Genomic DNA, 12,830 nt, shown 5'->3' with positions numbered 1-12,830 from the left:
TGGAGGTAATTTAAATTTTTCATACTTTTGGAGGGGTTAAAATCGCTCAAGAATTTAATTATTAATAATTAGAAAAGAGATTTGAATCATAAATATCTATTTCTCAGTAATAAGAAATTAAAAAAAAAGTAATTATGCAAAAATCAAAGCAATTACAAAAAATTTTCTCATCAATTTTAAAATATTAAAAAACAAATTCAGGGTGGCCACTCAAATCAGATTTCAAATTTCCCTGATATTTCCAGGTTTTCCAGGTAAAAATTTTAAAATTTCCAGGTTCATGTTTTTTTGCTTATAAAGTATAGGACATGTACAAGAAAAATGTCGTTATTATAAAATATTTCATTCAAAAAGTCATTTTTTTTAACATACCTTGAAAAAAAAAATTTTTTTTGACAAGATTTTGTTTTTTAATGTTTTGGTACAACATTAATTTTTAAAAAATTGAGACACGTGGAGAAAATAATATGCTTAGCTTGTAGGATATATAGCTTTTATTAAATAAATTTTTTTTAATGTTTTACTTTAAGTAGTATTTGCTCAAAGTGTACCTACAAAATGGCAAAAACAGAATGACCAATAAAACCTTGTTTAAGTATTGTTTAATATATTTTCATTAAGTAAAGGAAAACCGTTTCAGGTGATTATATATCAATAAATTTTTATAATTACTGTGGCTCCCAAAAGTGTTCCCTTAGTTATAACTTTTATTGAAATAGGAAATAAAAATTCATTTATTATAATGAATACTTAACAATGGGTATTTGATAATAAAAAGTGTAATCTATTATTAGCAAAACTGCATGGAATATTTTAAAAACAAAGCAAAAGTTAGCTTTTAAGATATCAATAATCAAATAGCAACAAACATTTTACCCGACGAAAACCATCGGTCAGTTAAATGTTTTCGGATTTCAGAATTAAAATTATCTTCAATTGCTTTAATTTTTTTATTTAATTATTATTCATTTAATTTTTTATTTATTTTTTTGCAATTTAGTATCAAATTTACGATAGCAAAATTATATTTTAATTTTTGCTTACTAACTTCGTAATATTTTATTATTTAAAAACAGCTCGTGGTCCTAATAAAACAATAGACCAAATTTGATTATTTGTCATCATAAGAGGTATGCACTGTGCAATATATGATAAAATGCATAAAAGGAGGACTTCATATCAGAGATTAAAATTATAAAATTTGTGGAAAAATTCATAAATTCGCAATAGAGTGATGCAAAAATTTCTGTAAAATTTTTTAAAAAATATTCTGAACAAATTTCTCCCGACAAAAAAAAAAAACTAATTTATATTTACAAACTTATAAAAGCCATAATAGATGCGAAAGGAAACTACTAAATATCAATTTAATGAAAAATTAGAATATTTACAAAAACAGATTTTTTTTTTTTGAAAGTGGACAATGGCTTTTGTGGGATAAAGTTTTTATCACTTTTTGATGATTGATTTCTTCAAAATAAACTTTTCCTTTGTTTTTAAAATATTCCATACAGTTTTGTTAAGATTAGAATACATTTTTTATTATTAAATAATCATTCTGAAATATTCATTTTAATTAATGGATAGTCCTATTTCATTGAAAGTCATAAGTGTACGAACACTTTTGTTTGTGAGTCACTGTAATTACATTTCAATATAAAGCTGTACTGTATACTACATTATACTGTATTTTATCTTACCAGTATTTTAAAAAAATTCATTGATAACATTTTCTTTAAACCAATATCTGAAGACAAATTTTTAAATAATGTTGTTCTGAATTAGCATTTTTATTTCCAGAGATTCAAAATACAAAAATAAATGTCAGAAATGCAAAATTGTCTAATTTTCTGTTCTATACTCTAAAGAAAAAAAAATAGATAAAATTCCTTAAATTTTACACTTTTATTATTTTTTTCCTCACTTGAAATTAAAACATTTAAAGAATTCTAATCTAAACACACAGTTTTTTTAGTTTAGTATGGTTAATTGTTTTTGTTTTAACAACAAGAATCTTGTATAGCACAGAACTAAAACACATAAGTTTCGTTTTCCTTCTTCCGACTAAACACATATGAATAAAAAAAATTATATTTTATGTTTATACATCATTTTTTATGATTCCTATACATTTCTTAGTCTTTGTCAGCTTTTTACTGATAACTATACAATTCGAATTTTGAATTAAAAATCAACTATTTATCAACAAGCAGTAAAATTAAATATTAATATATAGTTAGTTCTAAAAAGATCTTTCTTTTTTAAATTAAAATATGTCATAAAGGTAAAAATGAAATAGAAAAAATTAGCATTAATGGAACAATTTGTAGACAAACATTGATGTTAGCAATTGTAGAAAAACTGATTTGTTGGTTTGGTGAAAAAAAATAATTTACAGATTTCTTTGAATGGGAGTACAAAAGCTTTCAGAGAAAGAGTGCAATATAAAATCTATTATTAATTATACCCAACTAATTTTTGGATATTTTTATAAAGTTAAAAATGCAAAAACATTTTGACTCATTTTGTCAAAATAGAAAAAAATTACCACTAAAGCATCGAAACAAACTTGAGCCATAAATGGCTCAGGTTTGCCCACGGACAGAATTTAAAAATAGAAGCAAATATCCTAACCCCTTCTTCCACGTCCACCACAATCTTTGCGTTTCCTAAATTGCCAGTCGCATAGTCTCCATAGATATCAAAGATTTCTAAATTTGTTTAGCAACTATGGAAGAATTTTATGTGGCATTCTAGTTTAACAGGGTTAAAAAAGAGTAAATTTTGATGCAAGCAAAGTATAGCTAAGTTGATAACATTTTAACTGTTTGGAGACACATTTCCGTCTAAAAAATGTGGGTATAATGGATGAAATAATTTAAATTAAGAAAATTAGTAAATAATTTAAATAAGTGAAATTAAAAAAATATCTAAGAAAAAAAATCCAGCTTTTCTTTAAAATTCCCTGATTTTTCCAGGTTTTTTCCAGTATAAAAAAATTCCCTGATAATTCCAGGTTTTCAAGGTTTTCCAGGTGGGTGGCCACCCTGAAATTATAAATGTTTCCAGTGAGTCAAGTAACAACAATACACCACAAATTGGGAATTGCATGACAAAGACTGAAATAGCATACAGTTTTTAAAAATATCGGAAAAAGCTAAAGCTTTAAAAATGAAAAGAAAAAAGTGTGAAGCTGGAAAAAAATTCCAAAAAGTGAGACAATCAAGTTAACTATGTACAATTCAAAATTAAGGTTTAAGTTTCAATTTAAGAAAAAATATTAATTATGTTCAAAATAATGCTTTTATTTCTGCAAATCGATAAATATTGTACACACTAACTTTCCTTTCCTTTACTCATTAATTTATTGATTTCATTTAATAATTATATTTAACTGTAGTTTGTTGTTTAAAATTTTCTTATTTATATTGTCGTGTATTGCAAATTTATGGAAGGAAGTGGGTTGAAAAAGGTGTTCCGATTTCAAACCAATCTGCTTGTGAAAGAAAATTTCAAAATCTAGAAAAAGCACTGAATGGCTTTCTCAAAATTACGTGAAACATGTCATTTGGAAAAAATTAAATATTTTGAACTTTCAATGTATCTTATTAATATCTACACTTTATTGATATAAAAAAAACCGCATTAATGTAAATAATTCTATCAGTTTCATAATTTTTTTCAATGTATTTGTATAACAAGTTTTTCTAGAAGTAAGTCCAGTATATATGAATTATAAGTATATATTTGTTACAGTTTTGTGTCTTCATGATAGTGTGAACTAACTTCATAACGTCCTTCGACTGAATTTAATTTTTGACACCTTTTTCCCTAGAGTTTTTTTTTTTGTCAAAAATTTTTTAAAAAGATTATGAATTTATGTTTAAAATTTTCACTATTTATTTCCGAAAAAGAAATCAAATGATTGTTTCAGCTACAAAAAAATTTGTAAAACTCAATAAAGAAAAGTTAAAAATAAGAAATAAATCTAGAAAAAAGATGACCTACGAATAATAACAAGGTTAAACTTAATAAATTATTTTGTTCTTGAAAAACTTTGACATCCCACATAACTTTCATTTTTAGTACATACAACATAAAAAGGGCTTAAAATATAAAATCGAAAAAGAAACGTAACATACTTTTACTAACGATGTCTTGTAGTTTGGAATTTCTTTCAGTGATTTTAAAGGAACTAACCCTTTGTTCACAGGCATATCCTTAGAAATGCAATCATTAACAAAGTTTTCTATGCTTTGTAGCTGCCCATCACTTATAGTTCCCTATCAAAAAAAAAAAAAAAAAAAAAAAAAAGAAGATGAATATCAGATTTAAAAAAAAAAATAGATTCAAGGGATACACAAAAGAAGACATATCATTTAATTACTTTTGTAGTGAAAGTAAGCTGAAGATCTTTTGAGCCGCACTGAGCACTGTAGGGAAAGAAGTAGGATAACTCTTTTTTCAAAGCTGAGTTGAGTAGGTGCAGAGCTGAATGGTGTAGTGAACAGGCTAACCGATGGTCCTAAATAAAAGAGAAGCAATCTAATTGCCTTCAAATATTATGTAAGCACCTTTTTTTTCCCTTTTAGGATTCCCCCCTTTTTTTCAAATAAAATAAATCACAGACCACTCCTATGCTTATGCAAGAATGTAACCGCCCTTTTCTTTCTTAACTTTGACAAAAGCAATCTAATTTTAGGATTGGTATATATTTACAGGGGTGATTGTGAACTAAAGTCAAAATTCCAGAAAATTTCTAGAGTAAAAAAAAAAAGAAGTTTAAATCGAAAAATTAGAAAAAAAAAGGTTTTTTCCTTTTTCTCAATATTTCTAAGTTTATTTAAGATACATTTAAAATTTTACACATACCTAAACCATTTACACATACCTATGATGACCTGGAGATATATAATTGAAATGTACAAATATGCCTTTCTTTCTTGAGTTTATGATTATAATAACTATTTACTGATAAAAAATTAATATTAATCTTGAATATAAGCTTATAAAGTACCTCTCTGGCTCTCCCTTACAAACAAACAAAATAAACTGCGTTTTTTAATTCCACTTATGAAAATTCGATTTCCGGAAACTTTTGTGATCAATGATTTTTTGAAACGTTTGAACCTTCAATCTCCGGAAACTTCCGGATCACAGCAAAAAATCCGGATATCCAGATTTTTTCCGGAGCACAGTCAGCCCTGTATTTACAAATATAAGCCGGGAATTTTTGAAAGCTAAAAATGGGAGTGGCTTATGTTTGGATCCACTATTTTTGAAAAATTCTAGGAGGAAATTGCCAAAACATGAGAGTCACTCTAAAACATTTTAAGATTGAACTTATTTTTGGACCAATTAACATGGTCTAGAGTTATTTAACAGAATCATTCAGAAATGTATGATCTCTGGATGAGAATGATCCATATCAATGACTTGATTACTTTATTAATTTTTTTTTTAAAAGATACGTTTTCTGTATTTTACTTTTTTTTACAGCAAACAAAAAAAAATAACATCTATCTTTTTACACCACAATTTTTTCCTTGGAGCTTTTCATATCTCAACTTATTTTTCACTTCAGCATCATTAAGTTACATCCTATGTTGATAAATTTCATTTTCTAAAAAAAAACTTACATTTTCAGCCTACTGATCTTTTCTTAAGACTTTCAGTCCTTAGGACTGAAGAGTGGCACCCCTCTGCCAAAAGAAATACTTCTCTTTTTGTCCAGCATTAGTGATAGTCAGCAAACAGTGCAAAATGTACATGCAAATCATCTGAATGCTTAAATACAAAAATTGAAAAAGAAACAAATAAATTTTTTTAAAAAAGAATATTGTTATTTTTTTAATTTTCTAATTATGAATGTGAAAGGTTCATGCTTCTTTTACTCACTGAGTAACTATTACTGGATCTACTGTTGCAACAAGAGAGATACATTTTTATTTCTGAAATCATTCACCTGAACCTGTTGGAACATTGTACCAGTGTATTACGACCCCATCACACCCTTACTTAACTTTAATAATTTTTTGATAAAAGCAATTACCTGATTTATGCTTAACTTGACATCCTGATTTGGAGTAACTTTGCCATCCTCAACAAATCCATCATGGAAAATAAATCCATCTACTTTATAAGCTTTATGAATCTTAACTGTAAATTCCTAAACAAAAAAATAATTTAATGCACATTTCTTTTAAAAACGTATACCATGAAAATAAAAAATGATAATTTTAAGTAGTTAAAAGTTTCAAACATTAGAGCAGTGTTTCTTAACCTTTTTGGCATAATGGACCCCTTTTAAAATTTTTAAAGAGGTCACGGACCACCCCCTGTGAAAAAAATAATTGCAAAAAGACATCCATAATTAGAAAACACTTAATTTTATTATTTTAATAGAATAAAAAATTTTTATAATTAAAATTTTTAATGTTAAGGTTGCTGCTGCTTTTCCTTAATTAACAAATTAAATTGGGGGATAGTTTTCGACAAAGCAACGCGCATATCATGTTCAACATTCAATCGATTTCGATGTTTTGTTTTTATTGTCATGAGTGTGGAAAATCCCGCTTTGCAAAGATACACCGTAGCAAACGGAATTACAGCTGCCATAGATCTCTTTACAAGCAATGGGTAGGCCTCCAAACGTTTTAAAAATTAGAAGTAGTTAGCGGACCCCCAAAGTATGACTCACGGACCCCTTAGGGGTTCATGAACCACAGGTTAAGAAACCCTGCATTAGAGGGATTAAATGTAAAGTTAAATAGCAGACACTAATAAATAGATAACACAATAGCAGTAATAGTATACACCACAGCAAACTGTATGTTTAAACAATATTGCATTATCAAACTATGTTATAAATTAAAGAAGGGAAGAAAACAAAGACAATTACTAAGGTGCACTTGTACCAAACAATGATAATCTCCGGATAGATTTTAAGCTTTAGTACAATATTGCATTATCAAACTATGTTATAAATTAAACCAGAGAAGAAGAAAAAAAATGAGACAATCACTAAAGTGCACCTGTACCACAAAATGATAACTTCCGGATAAATTTTAAGCCATCGGGATAATCACACAGCTGCTAACCATAACGAATTCTCTGTAATAGTTCCTTTTTATTTATAATATATATATTTCATTTTTATTTGTGCTGAAATTTCATTTTAACAATTTAATTTTTAAATTTAATTTGGAATGATTTTGATCATCACTACTTGTATCAGTATTTTAAGTACAATTGTTATGTTCCTGCATTACATTTGGGTTCGAAATGTAAACTTTGTTATTCAAGTCAAATTATTGTTCTTGGTTTTATTTACTTTAACCGCTTTAACAATTTAACTCATAATTATATTGTTTAATCCTTATATTGTTTATATTTTGCTTAATTGGAATTGAGAGAAGTTTACCTGACTTCAGTAAGCTTTTTTAGTTAAAACGTGCCAAATGTTTTCTTACAAGTGCAAATTATTCCGATTTTGAGTAATACTTATTTTGACTTTTTAGGACTCTGTCTTCCCACTGCATGCCTGGAATTTTAAAATATTTTAGAGATCCAAAGTATATTATAAATTATAATCGTAGGTGTGGTATAGGTCCATCATAGGGTATAATTGTCTTTTACTTTGTCAAATTTAAGTACTGATGATGTTTGAGAAATTGATGACACAGTCCGAGAGATGATATGTGGCTTGGAGCAATATGGCGAGCTTTTCATTGTCGAAAAGGCACATGCAACTGATAGCATATTCCCATTTTGAATGAAAAATCTCACTTCTTGGCAACACACACATACAATGCTTTACTTTTTAAAGTTTGACCTAGTGTAAGAATAAAATCTACTGAATAGGAATCTCTAAGTGATGCTTTTACTGTAATAGTGATTCTCAGCATCCAACTGACCAGCGCACAGAAAAACTACTTTCGAAATGTAGTCACTACTTCGCTACTTTTAGAAGACAAACTTAATTAGAGAATTTAATTTTCATCAATATTCAAAATGATTTTGAATAAAATTAGCTTGTATAAATATGAGGAGGTATTAAGAAGTTTTAATTCATGTTTACACAAAATAGTTTTTTATTCTAAAGCACTTTTTACGAATTTGTTCCTTTAACCCTCAAACTCAATGCTTATCTCGACAGTGATTTAAGTGATTAACGCTTTTTTATATCCCTCAAGAAATATCAACCTCCTCGGGCCGGGCAAGTTTGACTCAGCCTTTCATCCCTTCAGTGGGTCGATAAATGAGTACCAAGCATGCTTGGAAACTAAACACTGTTGGTTTCGCGTTCGGCTGACCACCTAACCGGAACATCTGCTCCTGCACCCCACAGCCCAAGGTCAAGAAAACTGAGATGGGCACAGTAGGCCTTGGCCCTCTATGGGCTGTCGTGCCACTGAGTTTAGTTTAGCAAGAAATAAAGTACAGTGCGTAAAAAAGGGACCATCCTGAATAACTTTTCATCTAATGATCGGATCTTCATGTTCCAGGACTCAATCTCAATGTTTTGAGGGAGTGACACTTCGCGTAACACTTATATTCTTATATAAATAGAAGAATTTGTCAAAAAATTGGTTGTACAAATAAGTTCCCGGGTTGGTAACGAGATGGCACAACCAGAAAGTTATGTAAAATTGACTGGCGTTAAACATCCTATTGTAAGTTTGGTCTGGTAACAACATATTCCTTAAAGTATTAGTGATTCCATTACGTAATTTTTTTGGGCAAAAATGTCACGTTTTGTGCCAAACTTTTGATTTACTTCCTTAATTTGAAGAAATCTGCAGCTGAGGCACATCAACTGTTTGGAGAAGCATAGGGTGAGGTTGCTTTAAATGAGAGAAGTTGTTGTGAGTGGTTTCAGAAGTTTAAAATGATGAGTTTGATGTGGAAGACAAAGAATGCAGTGGAAGGCCAAAATTGTACGAAGACAAGGAATGGGAAGAATTATTGGAAGAAGATTCATCCCAAATGCAAGAAGAACTTGCTCTTACAAATAACTCAACAAGCAATTTCATATACTTAAAAATCGTTGGGAATGATCCAAAAACAAGGAAGTTGGGATCCATACGAACTGAAGTCAAGAAACATGAATGAAATTCGATTTTTCATGAATGAAATGCTCCTTGCCACGCATAAAAAAGAAGAGTTTTCTGTATCGTATAGTCACTGGTGACAAAAAATGGATTCCCTACGATAACCCAAACCTACGATAATCATGGGGAGCACCTGGCCATACTACAACATCGATACCCAAGCCAAACATTCATGGAAAAATACTCATGCTGTGTATTTGGTAGGATCAGATTGGCGTTCTCTATTATGAGTTGCTTAAACCAAGCAAAACCATCACCAGAGATCTCTACCGAACACAATGAATGAGATTGAGTCGAACACTCAAAGAAAAACGTACCCAGTACTAGTTCAGACATGACAAAATTATTACCCTGCATGACAATGCTCATCCAGGTGTCAAAAAGCTGATCAAAACCTATTTGGAAGCTGATCAAAACCTATTTGGAAGCACTTCAATGGCAAGTTCTACCCCACCCGTCGTATTCACCAGACCTTGTGCCTTCAAATTATCACCTATTATGGTTGATGGCACATGGTCTGTCAGAGCAGAAATTTACAACAGTTGAAGAAACCAAGGAATGGGTCGATTCGTGGATATCCTCGAAAGATAAAGAGTTTTTTCGACATGGTATCCGAATGCTTCCAGAAAGATGGGGAAAAGTAGTGTCTAGTAATGAAGAATATGTTGAATAAAAGATAATGTACCGTTTCTTCACAATAAACTGCTAATCTTTGATAGAAAACAGCAGGAACTTTTTTGTACTTCCAATAATTTCCATGAGATCAAATTCTTCTTCTTCTTTTAAGATTTTGAAACCAATTTTAAAATAAAGTAAGTCTTGCAAAATTTACGACTTTGAATCCAAAATCCTGCTTTAAAACTGTAATATTTCACAAAAAAATAAATAAAAATCAATAAAAAAAAGTTATAATGTGAAACTGAATTATTTCTCAAAAATATAAAATACATACATAAAAAAACATTTTGAAAATACTCATATAAATGCCTTAATAAAACTTACATTACAAGATATGTGACCTTCATCACTGGTTTGATTATCTTCTTCAGAATAAAAATTTGTTCTATCTAACACAATCTGGCATTGAAATCCTCTTTCTACGCTTTCAACTGACTCTTGGTTCTCAAAGCAAGCTAAAAGCTTGGCAGAAATTGACTTCACACCTATATACAATGTAAGAATTTGAAATTTATGTACTATTTAAGTGATTAGGTAAACAAAAATTTAGAAAAATTTGTATATGTAATGAGTGCATGCAAAAATAAATAAATAAAAACAAAAATTTTGTACTCTTCACTTTTATCAAAGTAATCTTATCTAAAATGATACCCAAATCAATTGAATACATGTTGAATCAAAATTTTTCCAGCGCATGTAATCAAGTTGGCACAACTTTTTGTTTTCAAAATTTTTTTTTAGGTGATGGCTATTTCTTTAAAAACATAAAAAACAAATAAATAGAATAGCTGAATTTAATTGCACAGGAGAAATGGAAAAGTACCATTTATTCATATATAATTTCAATGCATATTTTTTTAATAGGGATTTCACCCTACTAACAATATTTAAATCATTGATAAAAGAAAATAATTTATGAATTTTGAATTTGAATTTTATTAGCAAGCATACAACAATTTTTTTAAAAAGTATAATACAGAAAAAGTAATTGTTTGAACAAAGATTTTTCAGCTCAAAGAAGCTGAATTTAGCAAATTATGGCTATTTCTCTCTCTCTCTCAAAAAAAAAAAGAAAAAAAAAAGAAGAATCTAACATGTAATAGTTAGTGATTTGCTGGACTTAGGAAATTAGGGGTCTTTAGGCACCAGGATTTCTATATTTCTGGGTTCATTTTTACCACAAACGAGTTTCTATTTTGAATATAAATTTTTATTCTCTATTTATTTCAATTGATAAACAAAATAAAAAATGTAAAAGCAATAAGAGTTACGTTTCATCAATCAAATATTTTAATTGGGACTGATCAAACACTTGCATCAAGTAATTTGATACTCAGAATTATTCTTTTTTTCCACACTGGAGAATTATGCACTCCAGAACCACTTTCCAATTTTTGGCATATTTGCCACATTTTAGCACATAAGCAGAATCACTGTAAGAGTGTTATACTTAGAGACAAATTAGTATGGTTCTGATGATACAATGTAATTATATAAAAGAAAATTGATTAAAGCCATGAAATTACCTGCACTTTTACAACCATATTTGAAGGAATCATCAGTTTCAGGTAAATTTCTTGACTTCAGAAGTTTAACCGCAACAGTAGAGCTACATTCAGTTCCAGAAATCAGCCCCTTAAAAACATTTCTATTTTTTAAGTGTTTTCAAACAAAGCTAAAAGGAATTAGAGAATATTTATAAAAAAAAGGAGCAAATTAATGCTCAAGTTAAACTTTTTTTAATATTTTATGAACAATGATGTTAATCATCCTGAAATCAATAAAATTCAAACACGAAAACATTCAGTTTAATCATAAATTAAAAACATTATTCGTCATGGAGAAATCTCCAGAAGAAGACATTGGCCCACATTGGGCTATCTGGTCAAATATGACGACCATAAATAAGAAAAATTTAATGATGCATAACAAAACATCAAGAAACTATAAAAATTGAAAACTTTGTTTATAGTTTATATTATTCAAAGTAAAAAAAGTATTTTTATGATTGTGTTTACTAAAATACAGAATTAATGCAAAAATAATTGATTAATAAATTAATAATCAAACTAACACTTTTTTTTCTGACACTTCCAAAAATTAATTTCATGGGGGATTTGAATATCGTTGGCGAGCTCACATACAGCTTGAATTGCGTGAATAAGAAAGTTGGCACAACTTGAAATGCATGTTTGAAAAATTTGATACAGCTTGAAATATGTGTTTAAGAAAATTGACACAGCTTGAAAATTGTGTTTAAGAAAATTGATACAGCTTGAAATATGTGTTTAAGAAAATTGATACAGCTTGAAATATGTGTTTAAGAAAATTGATACAGCTTGAAATATGTGTTTAAGAAAATTAATGCAGTGTGAAGTATGTGTTTAAGAAAACTGACATAGCTTGAAATACCTGTTTAAGAAAATCGACACAGTTTGAAATGTGTGTTTAAGAAAAGTGAGAAGTATGGGTTTAAGAAAATTGACATGTCATGAAATGTGGATTTTAAAAAAATTGACGCAGCTTAAATGCATGTTTAATAAAATGGACATTTCTCAAAATGAGTGATGAATCAAAAGGCCTGCTTAATAAAGAGGTGACAGCAAAAAATGTACCTTTTCAATGATTTAATTTGCAACCCAAATTTAACAACTAAACAAAGAATTTCTTGCAGAGTTATTTAAACACAATGCATAAATCTTTTACAGAACCAAGTCTCATATTTCATGGTTAAGGTGGCTGGGTATATTTTAGATGTAATTTTATAAGGAGATCTCTACACATTCAGAACTCTAAATAATAAAGAGTGTTTTAAAATTCTAAATTCCTACAACATAAATTTATTACTAATATTACTATGAATTTATATGATCCATGCCAATCCTGTAAAAAAAAACAGGTGGCTTACAAACTTATTTAGATTCTTTACTTCATTCTTTAAAAAAGAACATTAATCATAAAAGTAAAAATGGAATAAAATGCTGTGTCCATTTTCTAAATACGCATCTAAAGTTGCGTCCATTTCTTAATATATACACT

The 12,830-nt window shown here is 28.6% G+C and overlaps 1 protein-coding gene across 1 annotated transcript in view; it reads right to left on the bottom strand.

Moving 5' to 3' along the window:
* The window catches only part of LOC107436090 (alanine--tRNA ligase, cytoplasmic), a 58,273-nt gene that overhangs the window by 9,912 nt on the left and 35,531 nt on the right, over positions 1-12,830 (bottom strand). The window contains exons 19-23 of the mRNA XM_087165407.1: positions 11,318-11,426; positions 10,116-10,276; positions 6,053-6,169; positions 4,388-4,525; positions 4,143-4,283 (exon numbers count right to left, since the gene is read on the bottom strand). Coding sequence (XP_087021533.1) covers positions 4,143-4,283; positions 4,388-4,525; positions 6,053-6,169; positions 10,116-10,276; positions 11,318-11,426 — 666 coding nt within the window. The remainder of the gene's footprint in view (positions 1-4,142; positions 4,284-4,387; positions 4,526-6,052; positions 6,170-10,115; positions 10,277-11,317; positions 11,427-12,830) is intronic.

This window comes from Parasteatoda tepidariorum, chromosome 6 (assembly GCF_982258835.1).
Source record: "Parasteatoda tepidariorum strain Cologne lab strain chromosome 6, Ptep-v5.0, whole genome shotgun sequence".
NCBI lineage: Eukaryota > Metazoa > Arthropoda > Arachnida > Araneae > Theridiidae > Parasteatoda > Parasteatoda tepidariorum.
Note: the sequence above shows the minus strand (reverse complement) of the source record. Positions and strands in the feature narration are given on the sequence as shown.